The 18076-nt window shown below is 35.3% G+C and overlaps 3 protein-coding genes across 3 annotated transcripts; 1 reads left to right on the plus strand and 2 right to left on the minus strand.

The window, feature by feature from the left end:
- Window positions 1–291: 291 nt before the first annotated feature.
- LOC131654197 (putative F-box protein PP2-B12) lies at window positions 292–1275 on the minus strand. Its single transcript, XM_058924623.1, has 3 exons — window positions 1006–1275; window positions 798–916; window positions 292–673 (listed from the first exon to the last, which is right to left on the minus strand). Exons 1-3 carry the CDS (start codon window positions 1273–1275, stop codon window positions 292–294), a joined length of 771 nt encoding a protein of 256 aa, XP_058780606.1.
- A 7081-nt stretch (window positions 1276–8356) lies between these two features.
- Window positions 8357–10457, plus strand: LOC131616872 (U-box domain-containing protein 9-like). Its single transcript, XM_058888331.1, has 2 exons — window positions 8357–8792; window positions 9335–10457. The coding sequence occupies exons 1-2, from the start codon at window positions 8535–8537 to the stop codon at window positions 10406–10408; spliced, it is 1332 nt and encodes a 443-aa protein (XP_058744314.1). The 5' UTR covers window positions 8357–8534; the 3' UTR covers window positions 10409–10457.
- Window positions 10458–10593: 136 nt separating this feature from the next.
- Window positions 10594–13629, minus strand: LOC131616882 (probable serine/threonine-protein kinase PBL25). Its single transcript, XM_058888335.1, has 5 exons — window positions 13248–13629; window positions 12821–12996; window positions 12540–12729; window positions 12025–12422; window positions 10594–11921 (listed from the first exon to the last, which is right to left on the minus strand). The coding sequence occupies exons 1-5, from the start codon at window positions 13354–13356 to the stop codon at window positions 11016–11018; spliced, it is 1779 nt and encodes a 592-aa protein (XP_058744318.1). The 5' UTR covers window positions 13357–13629; the 3' UTR covers window positions 10594–11015.
- Window positions 13630–18076: the final 4447 nt, after the last annotated feature.

An 18076-nucleotide genomic window follows, 5' to 3' on the forward strand; every position in this document is an offset into this window, starting at 1 on the left:
GTATTTCATCTATTTATGGGAAAAATAAATTGGATATCAAAATTTCAAAAAATCACTTAATTTTGAAGCTATTTCAAATAGATTTTCATAAAAATCATTTTTGAAATACAACTTTTTGAAAAAATTATAATTTTGACTAAGTTTTGGTCTTCAATTATGTATGTTTATGTTAAAGGATATCAAATTAAGTGTTTCATTTTAAAAAAAACGAATATAACAAAAACTTGTAATATTTTGGAAAACGATTTTAGAAAATCTATTTTAAAAAATACAAAGAAAAACAAACTGGCTCTAAGTGTCATGCATATGCATAGGCCTAACTTCTATTCCTTCCAAAGAGAGACTACTAGTCCAATTACAACCCTTAATCTCATAAACATACATGTGTAAGTCTTCATGGCGTAAATTGAAGAACTCCCCCATCTTTATCTCCAGCCACCCATCACTTCTCACACTAGGATATTGCCATTCCAAATTTCGATCCACCGAAACATTGTTGTAACCTTGGATACCAACTAAAAACTCCACAGGTTCGTGCTCAACTACCCAGATATCAGTCTTCTTAAACACAACGTAAACCTCATACCAAGTACTTGAGGACAAAGTAATGGTGTTTATCATACCATAAATTTTAAGCATACTCACATTTCGAAGCTTAGCGATTTCAGGGAACCTGTCCATACGTAGTACACAAAAGTTGCAATGAGATAAAAGTTGAGAGTGATTCATGAGATAAAAGTTGAGAGTGATTCATTATGTAAGAAGCTTAAAAACAAAGAGAAAAGTTAAGAAAAAACCTAGAATCAGGCTCGGAAGTCCATTCTAAATATTCATTAGGGAAACTCCAAAAAAAGTGTAGATATCTGGCAGCAAGCATAAAACACCTTTTCCCATTCTTTCTCACCAATTGAAAGCTCTGATTTTCAAAGATAATTAGCAACTAACCATCTTTTTTTCAGAAAAAAATATAATAAATATTTGCATAACAATAATTCAGTTTAATACCTTTTGACCATAACGGATGATAAGAGGGCAATCACATAGAGACATGTAGAGAGCCTTTTTTGTAGGGAGGTTGGCAAGGGTAGAAGAGTGTGAAAAGATATAGTTCATGAATGGAGTATCTGACTGGAGAAACTTATTCCAGACAGTGTCGGAGTCGGCTGCAGAACGGAAAGTTTTGGAAACGAGGGAGAGTCGGCATGCGTCAATTGGCGTAGTATGAGAGAGTATGGTGGCAATGCAGCCTTCTGGTAATGTTTCAAACTTTGCCATTACTCAATTAGGATTAGCTCCACCAGGGTTTGACAGGGTTTTGCTCTAAATTTAAAGAGAGATCAGAAAGAGTCATATTTGTGTCACGGTAGAATCATTTCTTTCTAGTTTGACCTGTTTTATACTCACTCCCCTATGCTTATCCAAGACAAGGGCTTTAAATGCCATTAAACAGTCTATTTTACATTCATTGTCATTTATTCGGCTATATAAATACCGTATAATTTTAGACGATTGCTATCCTTACCCTAAATATATTACATATCTACACCATCACAAATACAACATAAAGAATAATTATTAAATATATTAAGAAAAACAAAATCGTATCAAACTATGGTGTTAGTTGTCATTTTACTAGTGTAACAATATCATCTATCTCCTCTACTTTAATCTAAATCTACTCTACTTTTATTTATTTAATCTAAATTCAAGATTACCATCATGACGTGTCATTCTAATATAACACTAATGCTATCAACTTTTTAGAATTTTCAATACTAATTAAAATTGTCATTATTCATAACTATTTTTAAAATTATATTTGATATTATATTTAACAAATTAATTAATTTTTACTATCACAATATTTAACTATTTATATATAATATTTTGAAATAAATAATTAAATTATTTTTTGATTTTATAGTACTAGAACTCAATAATTAAGAGAATTTCTTTATTGACCCTCCTATGAGGGTGACCCCCAGCGAAAATCCCAACTTGCCTCTACTTCGGAGATGCATCTTCGAAGTTTTTTTTTTTCTAAATTTTCCCAGACTTCGGAAGTGCACTTCCGAAAACACCAAATGGGGGGTGTTTTCGAAGATGCACTTCCGAAAACACCTTTTCTCACATTGTGGGGGGTTTCGGAAATGCACTTCCGAATTATGCAGAAATTGTGTTTTTTTTTTATGTTTTTCTTAACATGTATTTTTAATTAAACGAAAACGCCAAATAAAATAAACGACATATCAACATAAAATACTAATATAATAAATACAATCCGAATAATATATATAAGCCGAGTAATAGTGTGCGAAATACAAGTCGAATACAAGAAAAATAATCCGGAACCCCTACTGTGTATGCCTAACCCTCTCTCCCTGGGACCTCCTCTGCCTCCTGTATGCCGCTGCACGGCCCGCATCACCGACTATCCTCTCCACCACGGCGACTGCCTCTCGACTGCCCTGATCAATGATACCTCGCTCCAACACGTCCCGCCCAAGCAGCTCTATCCGCTGGCATATCGGCAGGAGATCAATGACATGGTCATCCTCGGCCTTCTGGTTCTCCAAGATCTCCTCGTATGTTGGCCTAGGAGCGCTGGGAGCGCCGGCTGTCATCAGAGGATGTGACACCCGATAAAACCATGTGACGTACCCCTCTACACAATGCCAGTCCTGGGTGACTTGCATGCGACGATACTCCTTCGGGACCACATGACGCTCCTAGTCCGCAAATATGGCAGTGAGCTCCACTCGGGTAACTGTGTCGGGAGCAGCCTCAAACGATGACCTCGGTATCATCTGCACATGTCGAAACTACCGCATGCACCGCTCAGGGAGATACCTCACCATGGTGTTGGTCCCGCATGCCAACCAACCAGAATATAACGCGATGCGGTCAAAGGCGACAACAACAGTGTAGTCACTGAATGGCCTCCAACGAATGTCATCGTGAGCTGTGCGGTCGAGGTACCCACGATATGGTCCCACTGCATTGTTCCCCCTTTGGAGAACGTATCGGGCGGCCCTGGGCATGGCGTCCTCGTACGCAGGATCAATGTGGAAGCCGTGGATGCGGGGGAAGTAGGAGATGATCCAGCCCTGAAACACAAACACGATAATGTGTTAAAAATAAATACGAACCATAAATAAATGTGAAACAATTAAAATGAAACGTACCGTCAAGAGTGTGGCGGATCCGGTCAACTTCCTGGTCCTCCAGTTGGAGGCCTCATTCAGCTTCTGGTATAGGTATACCAGAATAGCTGACCCCCGGTTCCACTAGTGAACGGTAGTCAAGTCCATAAAGTAGAGGAGGTAGGTCACGTCGACGTATCTTGCACTCTTGTCCACAAAGAGTGCAGTGCCTACCAAAAACATTAACAATCACCGGAGAGCACAGGCACGGTGATACTCCATAAACAGGTCGTTCTCCGCATCCTCGGATTCGCCCGCCGCCACCAAGTGGTGCTCGTAATAATCGCTCAATGTGGAGAACCGGATATGAGGCCCATTTGTCGTCCGACACTCAAAATCAGCCATATCTGGCTCCATACCCAGATAGATCGCGATCCAGTCGATCGCATCGACCCTCTGGATCCGGGAATGGTTCAGCAACATCTCCCTAATCGGCAAGTGGAGAAGACACTGCACATCGTGCAAGGTGATCGTCATCTCCCCAACCGGTAAGTGGAAAGAAGACGTCTCCCTATGCCACCGCTCCACAAAGGCCCCTTGCATGCCGTGGCTGATGGTGGTATACCCGGTCATGCACAACCCACCTAGCCCGGAAGCAGTTACCGCATCATTAAACCACTGCGCCTCTGGTTTAAAGAGACCAAAAATCTTCCGTGCATGGTTCACCATTTTTAAAGTCGGCCTTTCCTGTTACAACAAAAACAAAAAACTTTGTTAATTAGACCGTTAAGAAAATGTGGAATAAAAAACTAAATAAATAACGGTTAAATAATAAAGTCGGATAAATTATAAAAAATACCTCTCCATCCCAGACACGTCGAGCGACGTGCTCGTGGTAGGAAATCAGCATGGACGTGTCACTAGGCCCTCCCGGGTAGCCCTCCTCCTCCTCCTCCTCCTCCTCCCCGTGCGGAGGGTCAACATCAGGTATCTCCTCCTCCGCCTCCTGGTATCTCACCTCCTCCTCCTCCCGTACCTCCTCCTGACGGGAAGAAGATACCCGAGCCAGCCGACTCCTCGATCCAGACGAGGAACCGGGCTCATCAGTATGTACGGTGCTCGTACTCCGCCCCGTCCCCGCGTTGATGCAAGCTGCGCCGCACGCTCGCGTCTAGCCGACGCTGTCTGTGTCTCTCTCCCCTGTCTGATACGTGTTGGGTTGCCTGCCATATTCCTGAAACAATTGAAATCTATAAAAATGCGAAACAATTAAAAAAAACCACTTCTGGACACATTTCAGAAGTTCATTTTCGAAACTGGTGAGGGAGGTGTTTTCGGAAATGAACTTCCGAAACACCCCTGCGAACACCATTTCTGCACCTTTCATGGCAGACCCCAAAACACACTTAGAAATCAGATTTTAGGCTTCTAAACAACCAAAATACTACTAATTACCTACCCCTATATCATTTTTGTAATTTCTAACAACCCTAACATGCATTTCAATCATGGATCTAAAGATTAAGAAATTTACAAATTGAAGTGATTGAGATGCTTTTGAATGTAGTAGAACAAGTGGATGGAGCCTTTGATGTAGCCTTGGAAGTTGGTTTGCAGAAAATCTCTTTGAGGTTGAGTTTGGAATTGGTTTAGGGTAAATGATTTTGGGGGGAGGGGCTGTTTTGTTTAAACTGCAAAACGCGCAGTATTTCGAAAATGCACTTCCGAAATGCTGTTTTCGGAAATACATTTCCAAAATAAGAAAATTTTTAAAAAAAAAGGTGTTTTCGGAGATGCATCTCTGAAAACAGCATTTTTTTGCACTTCGGAAATGCATTTCCGAAGTATAGGGGCGTTTAAGGGTTTTCACCAGGGGTCACCGAGAAGATAGGGAGGTGCATCTCTGAAAACAACATTTTTTTGCACTTCGGAAATGCATTTCCGAAGTATAGGGGCGTTTAAGGATTTTCACCAGGGGTCACCAAGAAGATAGGGAGGTGGATAAAGAAATTCTCATAATTAAATACACGACTCCTTGAAAATTTAATATGTAATATTTTTATATTCTATTTATTTTAAAATAAAAAAATTACAATTTAATCAATTGATTGATTTTAAAATAATATTAATGTTAATAATTAATGAAGATAATAAATCTTTTCAAATGTAACATAGGATATTTGATTTGCTCAATCATTTATAATATTTTGGAATCTTGACTAAATGACTTTTGGGCCTTTGGCCCTCTTTGTAACAAAAAAAATAAATGACTTTAATTTATTTTAATATTAATTTATTTTCATTCAACTTTATTTTATTATGCAGTATCCTAAGTAAATCAAACATAATATTTTGGAACGTTTTCAGGTCAATTAAAGTTTTAATTGTAACAAAAATTTGGATAAACGTTCTAACATTTTGAGATTAATTATATTCTAATGTTCTAACGTAATAGACCAATTATTTTCTAACATTCTAACTTAATATAGGCCAATCATTTTGTAACAATTCTAAGTACAAACCATATATTAAAATAAATAATAATAATATTAAACCATCTCTATTAATAATTAATAAGAATAATATTATATGAGGAGGGATATATTTATATCCAAGAGTAAGTCTTGAACACTTACTCCAAATCTTAACCATTGATTTTCATTAATCTAACGACTTTAATTAATTTTTTATATAGAAAAATATTTCAAAAATAATTAAATTTAAAGATCAATTAAAACCATTAGATTAATCAAAATCAATGATTAAGATTTGAATCAAGTGTTTGACACTTACTCTTGGAGTCAATATATCCCTCATCATATTATATATAGCTAATAATAATAGTTTTATGATAATAATAATAATACTGATTATTTATAGAAGCGATTTTTTAATATTAATTATTAAATGGGATATCTCTAAATTAAAAAATCTCTTATTTCTAAAAATATATAGTCAATTAATAATAAATTATAAATATATTTATATAACAACATTAACCTCAAAATTTAAAATTTAAAATTTAATTCGTGCAATTTTGAAATTATTAATAATTTTAATTTTTTTTAATTCAAAAAATAATAATAATAATAATTTTAAAAATTAAGAATTTAATTCTCCAACAAATAATAGAAAAAACTCAAAAAATAAATATTTAAATTTTCTGTGTAGTTTTAGAATATATTTTTAAAATAAGTATTTATAATTTAAGGTTTAAGAATACTCCTATGGATAATAGAAAAATCTCAAAAAGTAAGTAATATATATATATATATATATATATATATATATATATATATATATATATATATATATATATATATATATATATATATATATATATATATATATAAAATTCGTTTAAAAAATAAACTCACAACGAAAAATTAAAAACATAAATATCAATGATTTAATTGTGTACAATTATAATCATGTGTTATTAGATTGACTTTTGAATTTTTTCGTATTATTAAATTTCTTTTGAAAATATTTTCATATTATTTTACTTCTCTCAATCACACTTGTTATGATATTAATATTCTTATGAATAAAATTATACTAATTCTACAATATGTGACAATATAAGACTAATTTTAATATTAATAAAATATTCATTTAAAATTTTGTGTTATTATATTAATATAATTATGAATATTTTAATTTTTATGATAAATAAAATATAAACATATATAACAGAATAATATTAGTAGAAAATATATTAATATGTTAATATAATTGTTATAAGTAACATTAATGAAATAATTTAATATATTATAATAAGAGTTTAAAGGTAGTGCACTAACAGTGTAAACTAACTTTACACGTACAACCAATCAAAATTCTTACACTTGTCATGTCATATTAGTTTCTTTAAATTAAAATTGTGTTTCAATTGAATACATGGTTGTGATTGTTTGACAGTGTAAAAATATTTTACACTTTCAGTGTATATCCCTTTTTCTCTTTTAATAATAAAATAAATATTAATATTATAAAATTCTATTTTGAAATACCCGTGCATCGCACGGGCCATTTATCTAGTCTTAATTTTAATCTTATTTTAATTTTATTAGCAATTCTTAACAAAAACCTAATTCTATTATAATAATAATAATAATAATAATATTTAGCCATCACTATTAATAATAATATAAACAATATAATATTTATCAATAACAATAATAATAATATTATAATATTCGGTCACCACTTTTAATAATAATAATATATAAAATTTGCCTAGGTAAAAGAGAATATTCATCGATTAAAATATTATATTTAAATATAGGTATTATTAGTAAATAAATTAGAAAATTTGAATTTTGAAGTGAAATAATAAAAGAAAGAATGTAAAACAGATATATTTTGATCTAATTTTTTTATTAAAATCTACAAATACTATATTTTTCTTGTTTACTATCAATAATGTTCTTAATAACAGTTTTACAAATATTACAGAACCTAAATTAATCCTCCACAAAAAAGACCTGATTTAATTTCTTACAAAATTTAATCGGGTCACATTAGTGTTAATATTTTTATCAAATTTGAAATTAAAATTTAATCGTGTAAGGTCCCCTTTTCAGAAGAGCATCCTTATCTAATATTAAGCATCTTTTAAAATCACATCCCGACTTTGAGGTAAAGTTTGCTAAACGCCAAGCGAATTTGGTTGCTCACTTATTAGCGAGGACAGCCAGTTCTTGGTCTAGGCGTAGGTTTCTACATTCGATTCCTTTTTGTATTGAACATCAGTTAGATAATGAAATGATTTGAGCTTGTTTCGGTAAAAAAAGTATGATTTTTGATTATATATATATATATATATATATATATATATATATATATATATATATATATATAAAAGTATAGCTGATTAGTTTTGATCCGTATCAAATCGTTTATTAAAGATCCGAACCATTAAATTATTTTTCAATTTAAAATGAAATATATAATTTGTTTTAAGTATTTTTCATTTTTAGGTTTGGTTTGGTTTAGATTCAATTTGAGTTTGGTTAGGTTTCAATTTTAGCTCAATTCTAAAACTGTTTGTGTATTATAGATTTGATTGACTAATCAAACATAATGATTCAATTATTTTAACATCAATTTGATTCGTTTCAATTCTTGTATTTTTTTTAAACAGCCCTAAAGTCAACATGCTTACATGTGTGAGTGAAATGCAATTAGAACAATTACACATAGTAAACTGAGTCGGTGGCTTTTCTTCGGTGGCCCTGTAAACTAGCATGTCTTTTTCCGTTATCAAGATTATTCATTCATCAACTAACTCTCAAATCTTTGTCTTTCTTCACTCACAACACAACACTCGTCATTTTCATATCTCCAACCCCATCGATCGATCCAGTTGCAACAAATTCTTGTTCTGCAATGCCAAACAACGAAGACCAGACGTTTGCATTGAAGGACAAGTTACGAGAACTTGTTCATACTATCGTTGAAGGCGATGATTTCAATCTGCATGCTGCTGATGAAGCCATCACTGCACTTTCTGTTCTCAGGGACTTGAAATCCAGTGCTTCTTTCTCGAGTAAATTCGATCGTTTATCTGTTCCTGTTCCTTCGCAGTTTCGGTGCCCCATCTCAGGTCTCATCATGACTGATCCTGTTATCTTGGCCAATGGACAGGTCAGTTCTTGATTTCTTTCGTCTCTATGTAATTTCCTCGCTTTCGATGGATCATTGTGTTCGAAAATAGGTAGTTTTGGAAATGTAATTGTTTCTGGATTGAGTGGTAGTAGTACTAGTAGTATGTTATTATGATTCCATGGTTTTAAATTATGGTTGCAATCGCGATCCTGCCTAGAATTGTAGAATTGTAGGTAAATGTGTTTGATTCGCGGCCTCGGCTGTGATCAAGTTATGGTTGCATAGCCTGAAAAATTATAACGTCGCGGTTCAAATTGTAGATAGTTATTGATTCCGAGGTTTTAAGTCTCGCGATCCTTTAGTGTGGGGGGTTGCTCAACTGACTTGAAACAGTTGAGTTAAGTGTTAAAAGTAATTGCGACATTTTGGAGAAATGCGGATAAATGTGACTAATGCGACCACAATCGCAGTCGCGTTGTAATTCCATAGGCAAAAAAATCATCATGTTGTAGTGGTATTGCACTGTTATTTTATGTTCATCATGATTGTTATGATCCTTGATTGATGTATTGATGTTGCAGACTTATGATCGACCGTTCATTCAGAAATGGCTGAATGAAGTTCATAGAGATTGCCCTCAAACACAGCATGTCCTCTCTCATTCCATCCTTTCTCCTAATTATTTGGTCCAAGACATGATTTCAAGGTGGTGTAAGGAGCATGGAGTTGAGCTACCAATGCCTGTTGGGGATATTGACAATGGAGAACCAACCGAAGCGCATAAGTATCGTTTACGAACATTGCTTCACAAACTGTCGTTATCTGCATTGGATCAAAAAGAAGCTGCAAGGGAGCTTCGGCTTTTAGCGAAGCAGATGCCTCCGTTTCGAACACTCTTTGGTGACTCCGAAGTGATTAAAAAATTGCTTACTCCGTTATCACAAGGCGTGGCTTGTATAGACCCGGAACTCCATGAAGACTTGATCACGGCTGTTCTGAATCTGTCGATCGACGATAACAATAAGAGAGTTTTTGTAGAGGATGAAAAGCTTATCACCTTTATTATCGATTCGTTGAAATCAGGAACCGTTCAAACAAGAAGCAATGCAGCAGCAGCCATTTTTTCATTATCAGCACTTGATATCAACAAACAAATCATTGGAAAAACCGGTGCGATTAAATACTTGGTTGACCTTTTAGAAAAGGGACATCCATCATCACTGAAAGACGCTGCTTCGGCTCTATTCAATCTATGTATTGCACATGAAAATAAAGCGAGAACAGTTCGAGAAGGCGTGGTTCAGGTTATTCTCAGCAAGATCATCGTGGACCGTGTTCTAGTAGACGAGTTTTTGGCCTTATTGGCACTTCTCTCTAGCCATTCCAAGGCTGTTGCCGCATTGGGAAGCCACGGCGCTGTCCCTTTCTTTATGGATATATTAAGAGATAGCAGCATTTCGGATCGCAGCAAGGAGAACTGTGTTGCAATCTTGTACATAATATTTTTCAATGATAAAACAAAGAGGAAGGAAATTAGAGATGATGAAGTATCCAATGGTACATTGGCTAAGCTTGCAGAATGTGGAACTTCAAGAGCTAAGAGGAAAGCTTGTGGTATTCTTGATAGGCTCAAAATTTCTCAATCCTCAAGATAATCTCCCATTTAAGGGTATATAGAAAATAAATTCTTAATGAAATTAGGACTAGAAAATTATAATCACATCTTTTTGTAATGAATTTCTTGTGTTTTGTAGTTTACTTTTAAAAAGTACAGAAACCTTACATATTGTGTATATTTGCATGCAATTGTATCATAGTGAGTATTAGAATTGCCATACGATTATACGAGAAAAATGTTAAGTAATTTATTAAATTATGTAACATTTTCAAATGATCAATACATTAGATGCAGGTTAGCAAGACAAGAAATACAAAGCAAGAAGCATCATTCTTCCAATATTGGCCACAGTTGCCCGACGAAAATTCACAGTTGTTTTTCACTCTAGTCCTTGAACCAAAGGTGGATAAAGTAATGATACAAATGAAGCCTACTAAACAAAACAATAGATTTAAAGGAATCTTGAATTTTCAAGTTTGAGTTTCGATAAGAAATTCCGCATATTGGTTAAATGGCAACACTTCTGTGGCATGATCCAGCAGCAAAATGCAAAGCACCATGTCAAAGTATGTGCTTGTCTGTTCTTCAGCATTGCAAGTAGCAACCAATGCTTGATCACAAATGTAAAACACGTTATACTCTCCTCATCGCCGTTCTGAATCACTGCTACTCATACGATCGAAAGGAGGATTGGTTCCCTCATCGCCAGATTCCATGGCTAAACGCATGCTCTCTTCTGTCCTTCTGCTACCGTTAACATCCGAGCGAACACTGCCACTTCCTCTGCTGCTGCTAGACATACTGCTGCTTGTATATTGGCTTGAGGCACTTCTATGAAACGAATTCATGCTCCCATCTTCAGATTCCATGCGACTCGAAACTTTAGCAGATGACTTTCTACTACTCTTATGGCTTAAATCTTTGTTGGAAGATTTTCTACTGCTTTTTTGGCATAGTTCTTTGATTGAAGTTTTTTTGCTGCTCTTCTGGCTTATTTCTTTGATAGAAGATTTTTTTGAGCTGCTGTTTGACTTTTGGCTTAAATTACCAACAAAGCTTTGCCATTTTCTACTGGTTTTGCCACTGGAAGAAGCACTTCCCTCTGCTGAATCTTTACTAGTAGTTTCGTTCCTTGATTTTGTGCTGCTTTTTCGGCTTGATTTCTTCGAAGTCGCCCTTTTCTGAGATTTTTCACCGGCTGCGACATGATTTTGAGCAGTTTCATTGTCTTCTTCATAGTCAGTGTCTTCATCATCTGAAGTTTCTCCTTCTGATTCACTCTCACTGTCATATTCGCTTTCAGTAGCAGTGCTATGCCTAGAGGTGGCAGCGGGGAGTGAAGGTGGTGGAATAGGTTCCGTTGGAGCCGTTGATAGAAAACTCAAAGCGGTTACAACGTCACCGATCAAAGGACGGGCTTCTGGTTCCTCCTGCAAGCACATTGCTGCTATTGCAACCGCTTGATTAAGATCCTTTTCTGGAAAATGCTTATTGAGAAGTGGATCCGCCATATCTGGATACTTTTTCGGGTCCCTAAATAAGGGTTGTGCCTGCAAAATCACAAAGTTACATTACATCACAATAGCTCATAGATAAGTCTATCAGCATAAACATAAAACACGTTCTGTATTAACGATTATACTGGAAATTTACCCATGAAACTAGATTTTGCTCTTCGTTAGGCTTTGTGGTATCAACGGCGCGTCGACCAGTGATAAGTTCAAGCAAGACAACTCCAAAACTGTATACATCTGATTTCAAGGAAACTTGACCTGTTCTTGTATATTCAGGAGCACAATAACCATATGTTCCCATAACTCTTGGAGGTGCATTGTTCATCTTGTCTCCACCACAAAGCTTGGCCAATCCAAAATCATATAGTTTCGCATTAAGATCATTTTCAGTACCCAACAAGATGTTGAATGTTTTCAAGTCACGGAATATAACCGGTGGATTGGCATTATCATGCAAGTATTCTAGTCCTTTAGATGCACCTGCCGCTACTCTCATTCTTTCAAACCAATTCAATGGCGGCTCATCCGGTCTATTCCCTGCCACAAAAAGTACACAAGTGCTATGTTAATCATTTTATATCAAAATCGAGAAAATGACTCAGATTCTCAATCATCAAAACTAAGACGGAAACTGAAGATTTGATGGAAAATTACCAAGAAGACGATCTTCAAGAGTATAGGCAGGATAGTATTCGTATACCAGAAGACGTTGTTCGCCATCAGCGCAATAACCAATGAGACTGACAAGATTTTCATGATGAACATGACTCAGCAGAGCAACTTCAGACAGAAAATCCTTGCTGTTTTCTGTCCCATGTCTGTCGAGTTGCTTAACAGCCACGGCCTGAACAAAGGTTTCAAACAAAACAAACTATAAAAAACAAAAGAACAACAAATAAAGATAAAAATCATTAAAAAGGATCATTTTTTTTTACCTGTCCAGTTGCAGGAATAACCCCTTTATAGACTCTTCCAAAGCCTCCTTCACCAAGAAGACATTCCTGGCGGAAATTCTTTGTCGCTGTCGCTAGCTCACGAAAAGTGAAATTTTGCGCGTTAATATTCGTCGCGTCTCCTTGCATTTGCTCATCCCCCCTTTGTTTCTTCATATCTGCATGTCAACAAAATAACAACAATAGTAAGTTACATACATTCCTTGCATGCATGAAATATTTCAAATAACAGGTCTGCCAACGCGAAAGCGATCTAGACCTGCAACATCATTTTATTAAATGTCTACGCGACCACAATACAACCGTGGTCACGTAAACTATATTCGATCACTATTCTCTACAATATAAAATATCGTGAATCGCGTAAATTTAAAACCATGCATGCATGCACATATGCACGTAAAATTACCGGGTGCTTTTGATGCAGAAGTAACTTCCTGCGTTGTTGTAGTACCATGCTCCCTCTTACTATTACTTTGTTTATTTTTCTGAGGGCCACAACACGGGAAGCAATTCATGCTTTCCGAATCCAGAATAAGTTAAATAAACAAACCTTCAACGAAAGGTTATATATATTTAACAAAAATTCTGAACAATTAACGTTGCTGTCATATGTAACAAACAATGACAGAAAAAAACAAAGATGATGAAGAAACTAAAACAAAGGGACGAAGGGTCCCTCAGATGATAGCATTAAACGAAGGACCCCCCAGAGGAGGGGAGCAGAGGCAACAGGAGTGGCAAAGAGATTAACAGGGAAATATGAAAACAAGACAAGGAATTAGCCATGGTTGACAACAATGGAAAAATGATCATGTTGTTTCCTCATAACACTCCGATAGAAAAGGAGCATATATGAGTGGACTTCATTATGAGATGGTTACCAAAATTTGTGGAATTCTAAATCCTGTTTTTGGAGATTAAATTAGTTGTTATATGTCTTTTTTTTCTTCTTCTTACAGGCCATTTTTAGATGGCATCCAGCCATTTTCTTACTTTTCATTACCTTAATTTGTTTGGTTGATTAGGTTTTTTTCTTCTTTTTAATACTTGTACCTTTTATATCATATATATCTAAATTGTGATTTCTAAGTGATTTTATCCTAACATATCAATTTTAAACAATATGAGTAAATTATTTTTATTGTTAATCAATGACAATCATGTAAGACAATAAATTTTAAAATACTTTTATGATTTGGCACTTTAAAATATTTTGATTGGATGTCTGTGTAATGCGCTATCATTAAACTCTTCATTTTAATGTGCAACTTTTTAAAATCTAAAACTATTTCACTAATTGTCTCTGAATATTATTTTTTATTTAATTTTTTGTTTTGTTAATATAATATATTTATTAAGTTAATGTTATTTAAAATCTAAAATCATTTATTATGTTCAGCCAAAGGCTATAGATTCACCTGTGACCGTAACACGAGGTCCATTATCCAATCTGCTCCGACAGGCCCAAGATATAAATACTTTTGTAAAAGATTTTCAAGTACATGATCTCTAATATTCACTTTCACTATAGAATTTTGAACCCTAAACTGACTTGGGTGTTGAATTGCTAACCATGTCGGTACCCCCTTTTTGATCCAGCGTACCGAAGGGTTATGACGCCGATTAAATATCAACGACCCAGGTTCAAGGAACACTGTGATCGTAACCTTCGACCCACGGTGCCTCATCGATGTAGTGCTCAGGAAGCTTCACTCTGTCGTAGTTTTCGCAACCCTCTCTATTTCTGGTTCCGCGACGAAACAATGGCACCATCTGTGGGAATCGACTTCCAATTCCTACAATTTTCCATAATTTCTCATTCAATTCTCTAATATAAACTCTAAAAGCATCTCATGTGAAGAAATCAAAGTCTCAAGAGGCCAAAATATCAGATATACGCCGTTTGGATCAACCGAGCTACGATTCATTTTTCGATCGAATGGTTATGTCGATCCAGAACTACCGCAAACTGACACCAGTGCACATCCTGAGATCGAGATCCAGTTTTGCAACCATTTGGTCAATTGGGGGTCTCGGCCTCAAACACTTGGGAAAGCCGATCGGTGAGCATCCTTCGATCAAGATTGAGATTCACAAGGCCGAGATCGACCGACCATAACTTCGCCATCCGCCGAGCAACAATGGAGGTCCTCTTCTGCCAAATGAATGTCCGGGTGGAACTCTTCAAATCTAATCTAGACTTCACCTCGATATGGGGAAAAAAGAAAATCACTTCCAAAAGATGTGGCGGCATAAATATCACCACGAACGACTAATTCCGGATGTCTCATCATCGTAAAAACCTCACGCCAGATGTCTCATCTTTGTAACTACAAGAGCTCGGTCCCAGACAATCAACAAGGCTCCAGAACTGCTGAATGATTAGGGAGTTGCAAGATGAGGAACAATCTCGAACGTGGGGTAACTAGGGAGATCAAATGGTCGGACGAGTGTCCATCGACAGGAGGAGCCTTTGACATTCTAGCTTTGTTTCCAAGGGAAATTAGAAGGGAAGTCGGGGTGCGATTCAAGAAGAAGGATGACTCGTGTGTGATGAAGCGGACTAGGTATAACTAACTAAGAGGTTTTGCATGATACAAAGATAAAAGGGAATTAAAGAGTTATCAACCGCCATAAATGTCAATCATAATCTCCTCGACAGTGATCCAAAGAAGGTTGGTTTCAACATAGCAACAAATGTTGGAACATCTACTGGAGCATCCAGGACATGGAAAACATCTGTGACAGAGATGAAATCCTTGAAGAAGAATCATGTTCATCTACATGATTTAGACTCATATGCTGATGAAGACTGAGTTAAATTCATTGAATCAAGAGGGAGACTTGGATAGCTGATATATGCTCTCTGTTGAAAAAAATACATAAAAAAGAAAAAATATAAAAAAAATGAGAGTTTGTTTTTTTAAGTCTTTTATTTCCCTCGTTAGTTTTTGTCTCTTTGGGTCATGTTTGTTTTTCTATTTCCATTTTTTTCTCTTCTGCATCATTTTCTGTTTTTTGTCAGTCCAAGTTGGGTGACTATTTTGTTTGTTTTTGTTTTAGTCAAGCATCTAGTTATTGAGTCAGTTTCTTTTTGTTGTTTGTCTTGTATCAATTCATGTTCCTTTTTTTTGTTTGTTGTGTCAGTTTCTTTCTCCTCATTTTTTAAATCAATTTTTGGCTGAAAATGGGGAGAAAAATGTCATTGAGTCTAATCACTAAATCGAGGAATACAACAATTTAGAGGGAGTGAGTCTTGAGTCTGTCTTTGTTTTGTTTTGTTTGATCTGCACAATATCGTGTTGGATGTTCTAGCATCTTGTTTGTGTCTTGTTGTTTGAGTTATGAGCATAGTTATGTCTTGTGCTTTCAGTTATGTGATCCTTCACATAGAAAGTTCAAGTGGTAAATTGGAACTGTGTTTGAGGGGGAGTATCACTTATCTTCTTCCCATGTACAAAGTTCACATGTTTAGCATGTAGCTTGTGTTTGTGTAACTGCGTTTGATTTTCAATAATGGACTGCTCAAAATGACCTCATAGACATCTAGGTTGATCGTTCATTTTACACTTGGTGCAATGGTAGATCAAATTTGAATTCAATGGAAAGAAAGCTTGAAAGAATATTTTGCAACCATAGTTTTTTAACCACGTGTAACTCCATTTCTGCCACTACTCTGCATAAGTTAAGCTCGAATCATTACCCTATGTTTCTTGATGTTAATTTCACCACCCACAACTTTGTTTCTCATTTCAAATTTCTTTGCATGTGGTCTATTCATGATCAATGTAATGACTTCTTATGCAATATTTGGAAAACTTAAGTTGTTAGATGTCTTATGTTTATTCTCACTAAAAAGCTTCAAATCTTCAATTCTAAACTCAAAACATGGAATAGGGATATTTTTGGTAACATTCACACTTTGGTGAAGGTCTCTACCAATAATCTGCAAAGAATCCAGAGCCTCAATAATTCTATTGGCAACATCGATTCTTTAATATATTAAGAAAGAAACACACAATTGGAGTTGGAAAATTCTTTAGCTAAGAAAGAAATATTTTGGCAGCAAAAATTTAAGGTTGGGGTCAATATTAAGAAAGAAATATTTTGAAGGGGGATATGAACACTAGTTTCTTCCAGATAATGGCTAAGATTTAAGGCACCAAAAGTATGATCTCTTACCTTAAAACGGGGATCATATCATTATTACAAATACACTAAAGGTTGGGGTCAATATTATTTCTATGGTTAACAACAAAAAGTATCAGGCCCGACTTGTCCCAAAAAGAAGCAGGAAAAGTGTGGTAAGATATCCAGGGCTTATCTATAAGACAAATATCATGTTTATGAAATTCTAGAATGTTTTTAAGGGCCAACTTAGAGGGGGATTTGGCAAGACCCCTAATGTTCTAGAAAAGACACTTCATAGGGAAAGATTTTTATGACTAGAATTAGATATGGTATCATATACCTCCTTTGATTTGAATTTTTGTTTTTTCTTCTTTATGTTAGATTTTGAAGTAACAACATGGAAGCTAGATGTGTCAGCTTCTAAAATTTCATCATTCGAGGTGTTAAATCTTTCAGTGTTGTCATCCATATTAGCCCAAGAGACTTAAAGACAATCCCCATTAATGTTTTGCATCTCTTCTATAGGGTTTGAAGTTGCATCTACAAAATTTGAATCATAAGATCTTATGTTTTCTATCTACGTAGCCTTACTACCGTAATTATTCTCCATTATGTTACAACCCATGGAGTTCAAGGGGTTAATTGTGTTATCCTTATCTGCCACCAGTTGTGGGGATATGATTATAGCATCATTGTTAACTAGGCTAACATTATCTTTATCACTCCACTAGGCTCACCCATATGATTTTGTATGGGATTATCTTGGTCAGCCACTACATTATCCTTCATTTTATGTTTTGGGGTTATAGATTTTTTATTGTCTTGCATTTTATTGTGATATTTGCTATCCTTATTAGCCATTCTTCTGCAGTTTATTATGTATGTGTGTCCTATGGCCTTACAAAAGTGACATAAGTCCGTGAGCTTTTCATACAATATCTCAACTAAGAACGCAAAACCAACTCCTTCCACTGGGATTTTGTCTCTAACATCATTTAAGAGATACAGGTCAACCAAGACTAACAAAATGCCCAAAAGCCCTCTCAAATGACGATTTATTAGAGATAGAGTCAATACAAATTGGGGTACATAGGCTACTTGATT

This window comes from Vicia villosa, linkage group LG1, assembly GCF_029867415.1.
Source record: "Vicia villosa cultivar HV-30 ecotype Madison, WI linkage group LG1, Vvil1.0, whole genome shotgun sequence".
Taxonomy (NCBI): Eukaryota; Viridiplantae; Streptophyta; class Magnoliopsida; order Fabales; family Fabaceae; genus Vicia; species Vicia villosa.

Coding starts and splice junctions, on each gene's coding strand:
- LOC131654197 (XM_058924623.1), bottom strand. CDS start 1,275: ATGGCAAAGTTTGAAACATTACCAGAAGGCTGCATTGCCACCATACTC. Junction 917..1,005: donor TCATCCGTTATGGTCAAAAG/GTATTAAACTGA, acceptor TTTGAAAATCAG/AGCTTTCAATTGGTGAGAAA. Junction 674..797: donor ACTTCCGAGCCTGATTCTAG/GTTTTTTCTTAA, acceptor ACGTATGGACAG/GTTCCCTGAAATCGCTAAGC.
- LOC131616872 (XM_058888331.1), top strand. CDS start 8,535: ATGCCAAACAACGAAGACCAGACGTTTGCATTGAAGGACAAGTTACGA. Junction 8,793..9,334: donor TTATCTTGGCCAATGGACAG/GTCAGTTCTTGA, acceptor TTGATGTTGCAG/ACTTATGATCGACCGTTCAT.
- LOC131616882 (XM_058888335.1), bottom strand. CDS start 13,356: ATGAATTGCTTCCCGTGTTGTGGCCCTCAGAAAAATAAACAAAGTAAT. Junction 12,997..13,247: donor TTCTGCATCAAAAGCACCCG/GTAATTTTACGT, acceptor GTTGACATGCAG/ATATGAAGAAACAAAGGGGG. Junction 12,730..12,820: donor TTATTCCTGCAACTGGACAG/GTAAAAAAAAAT, acceptor ACCTTTGTTCAG/GCCGTGGCTGTTAAGCAACT.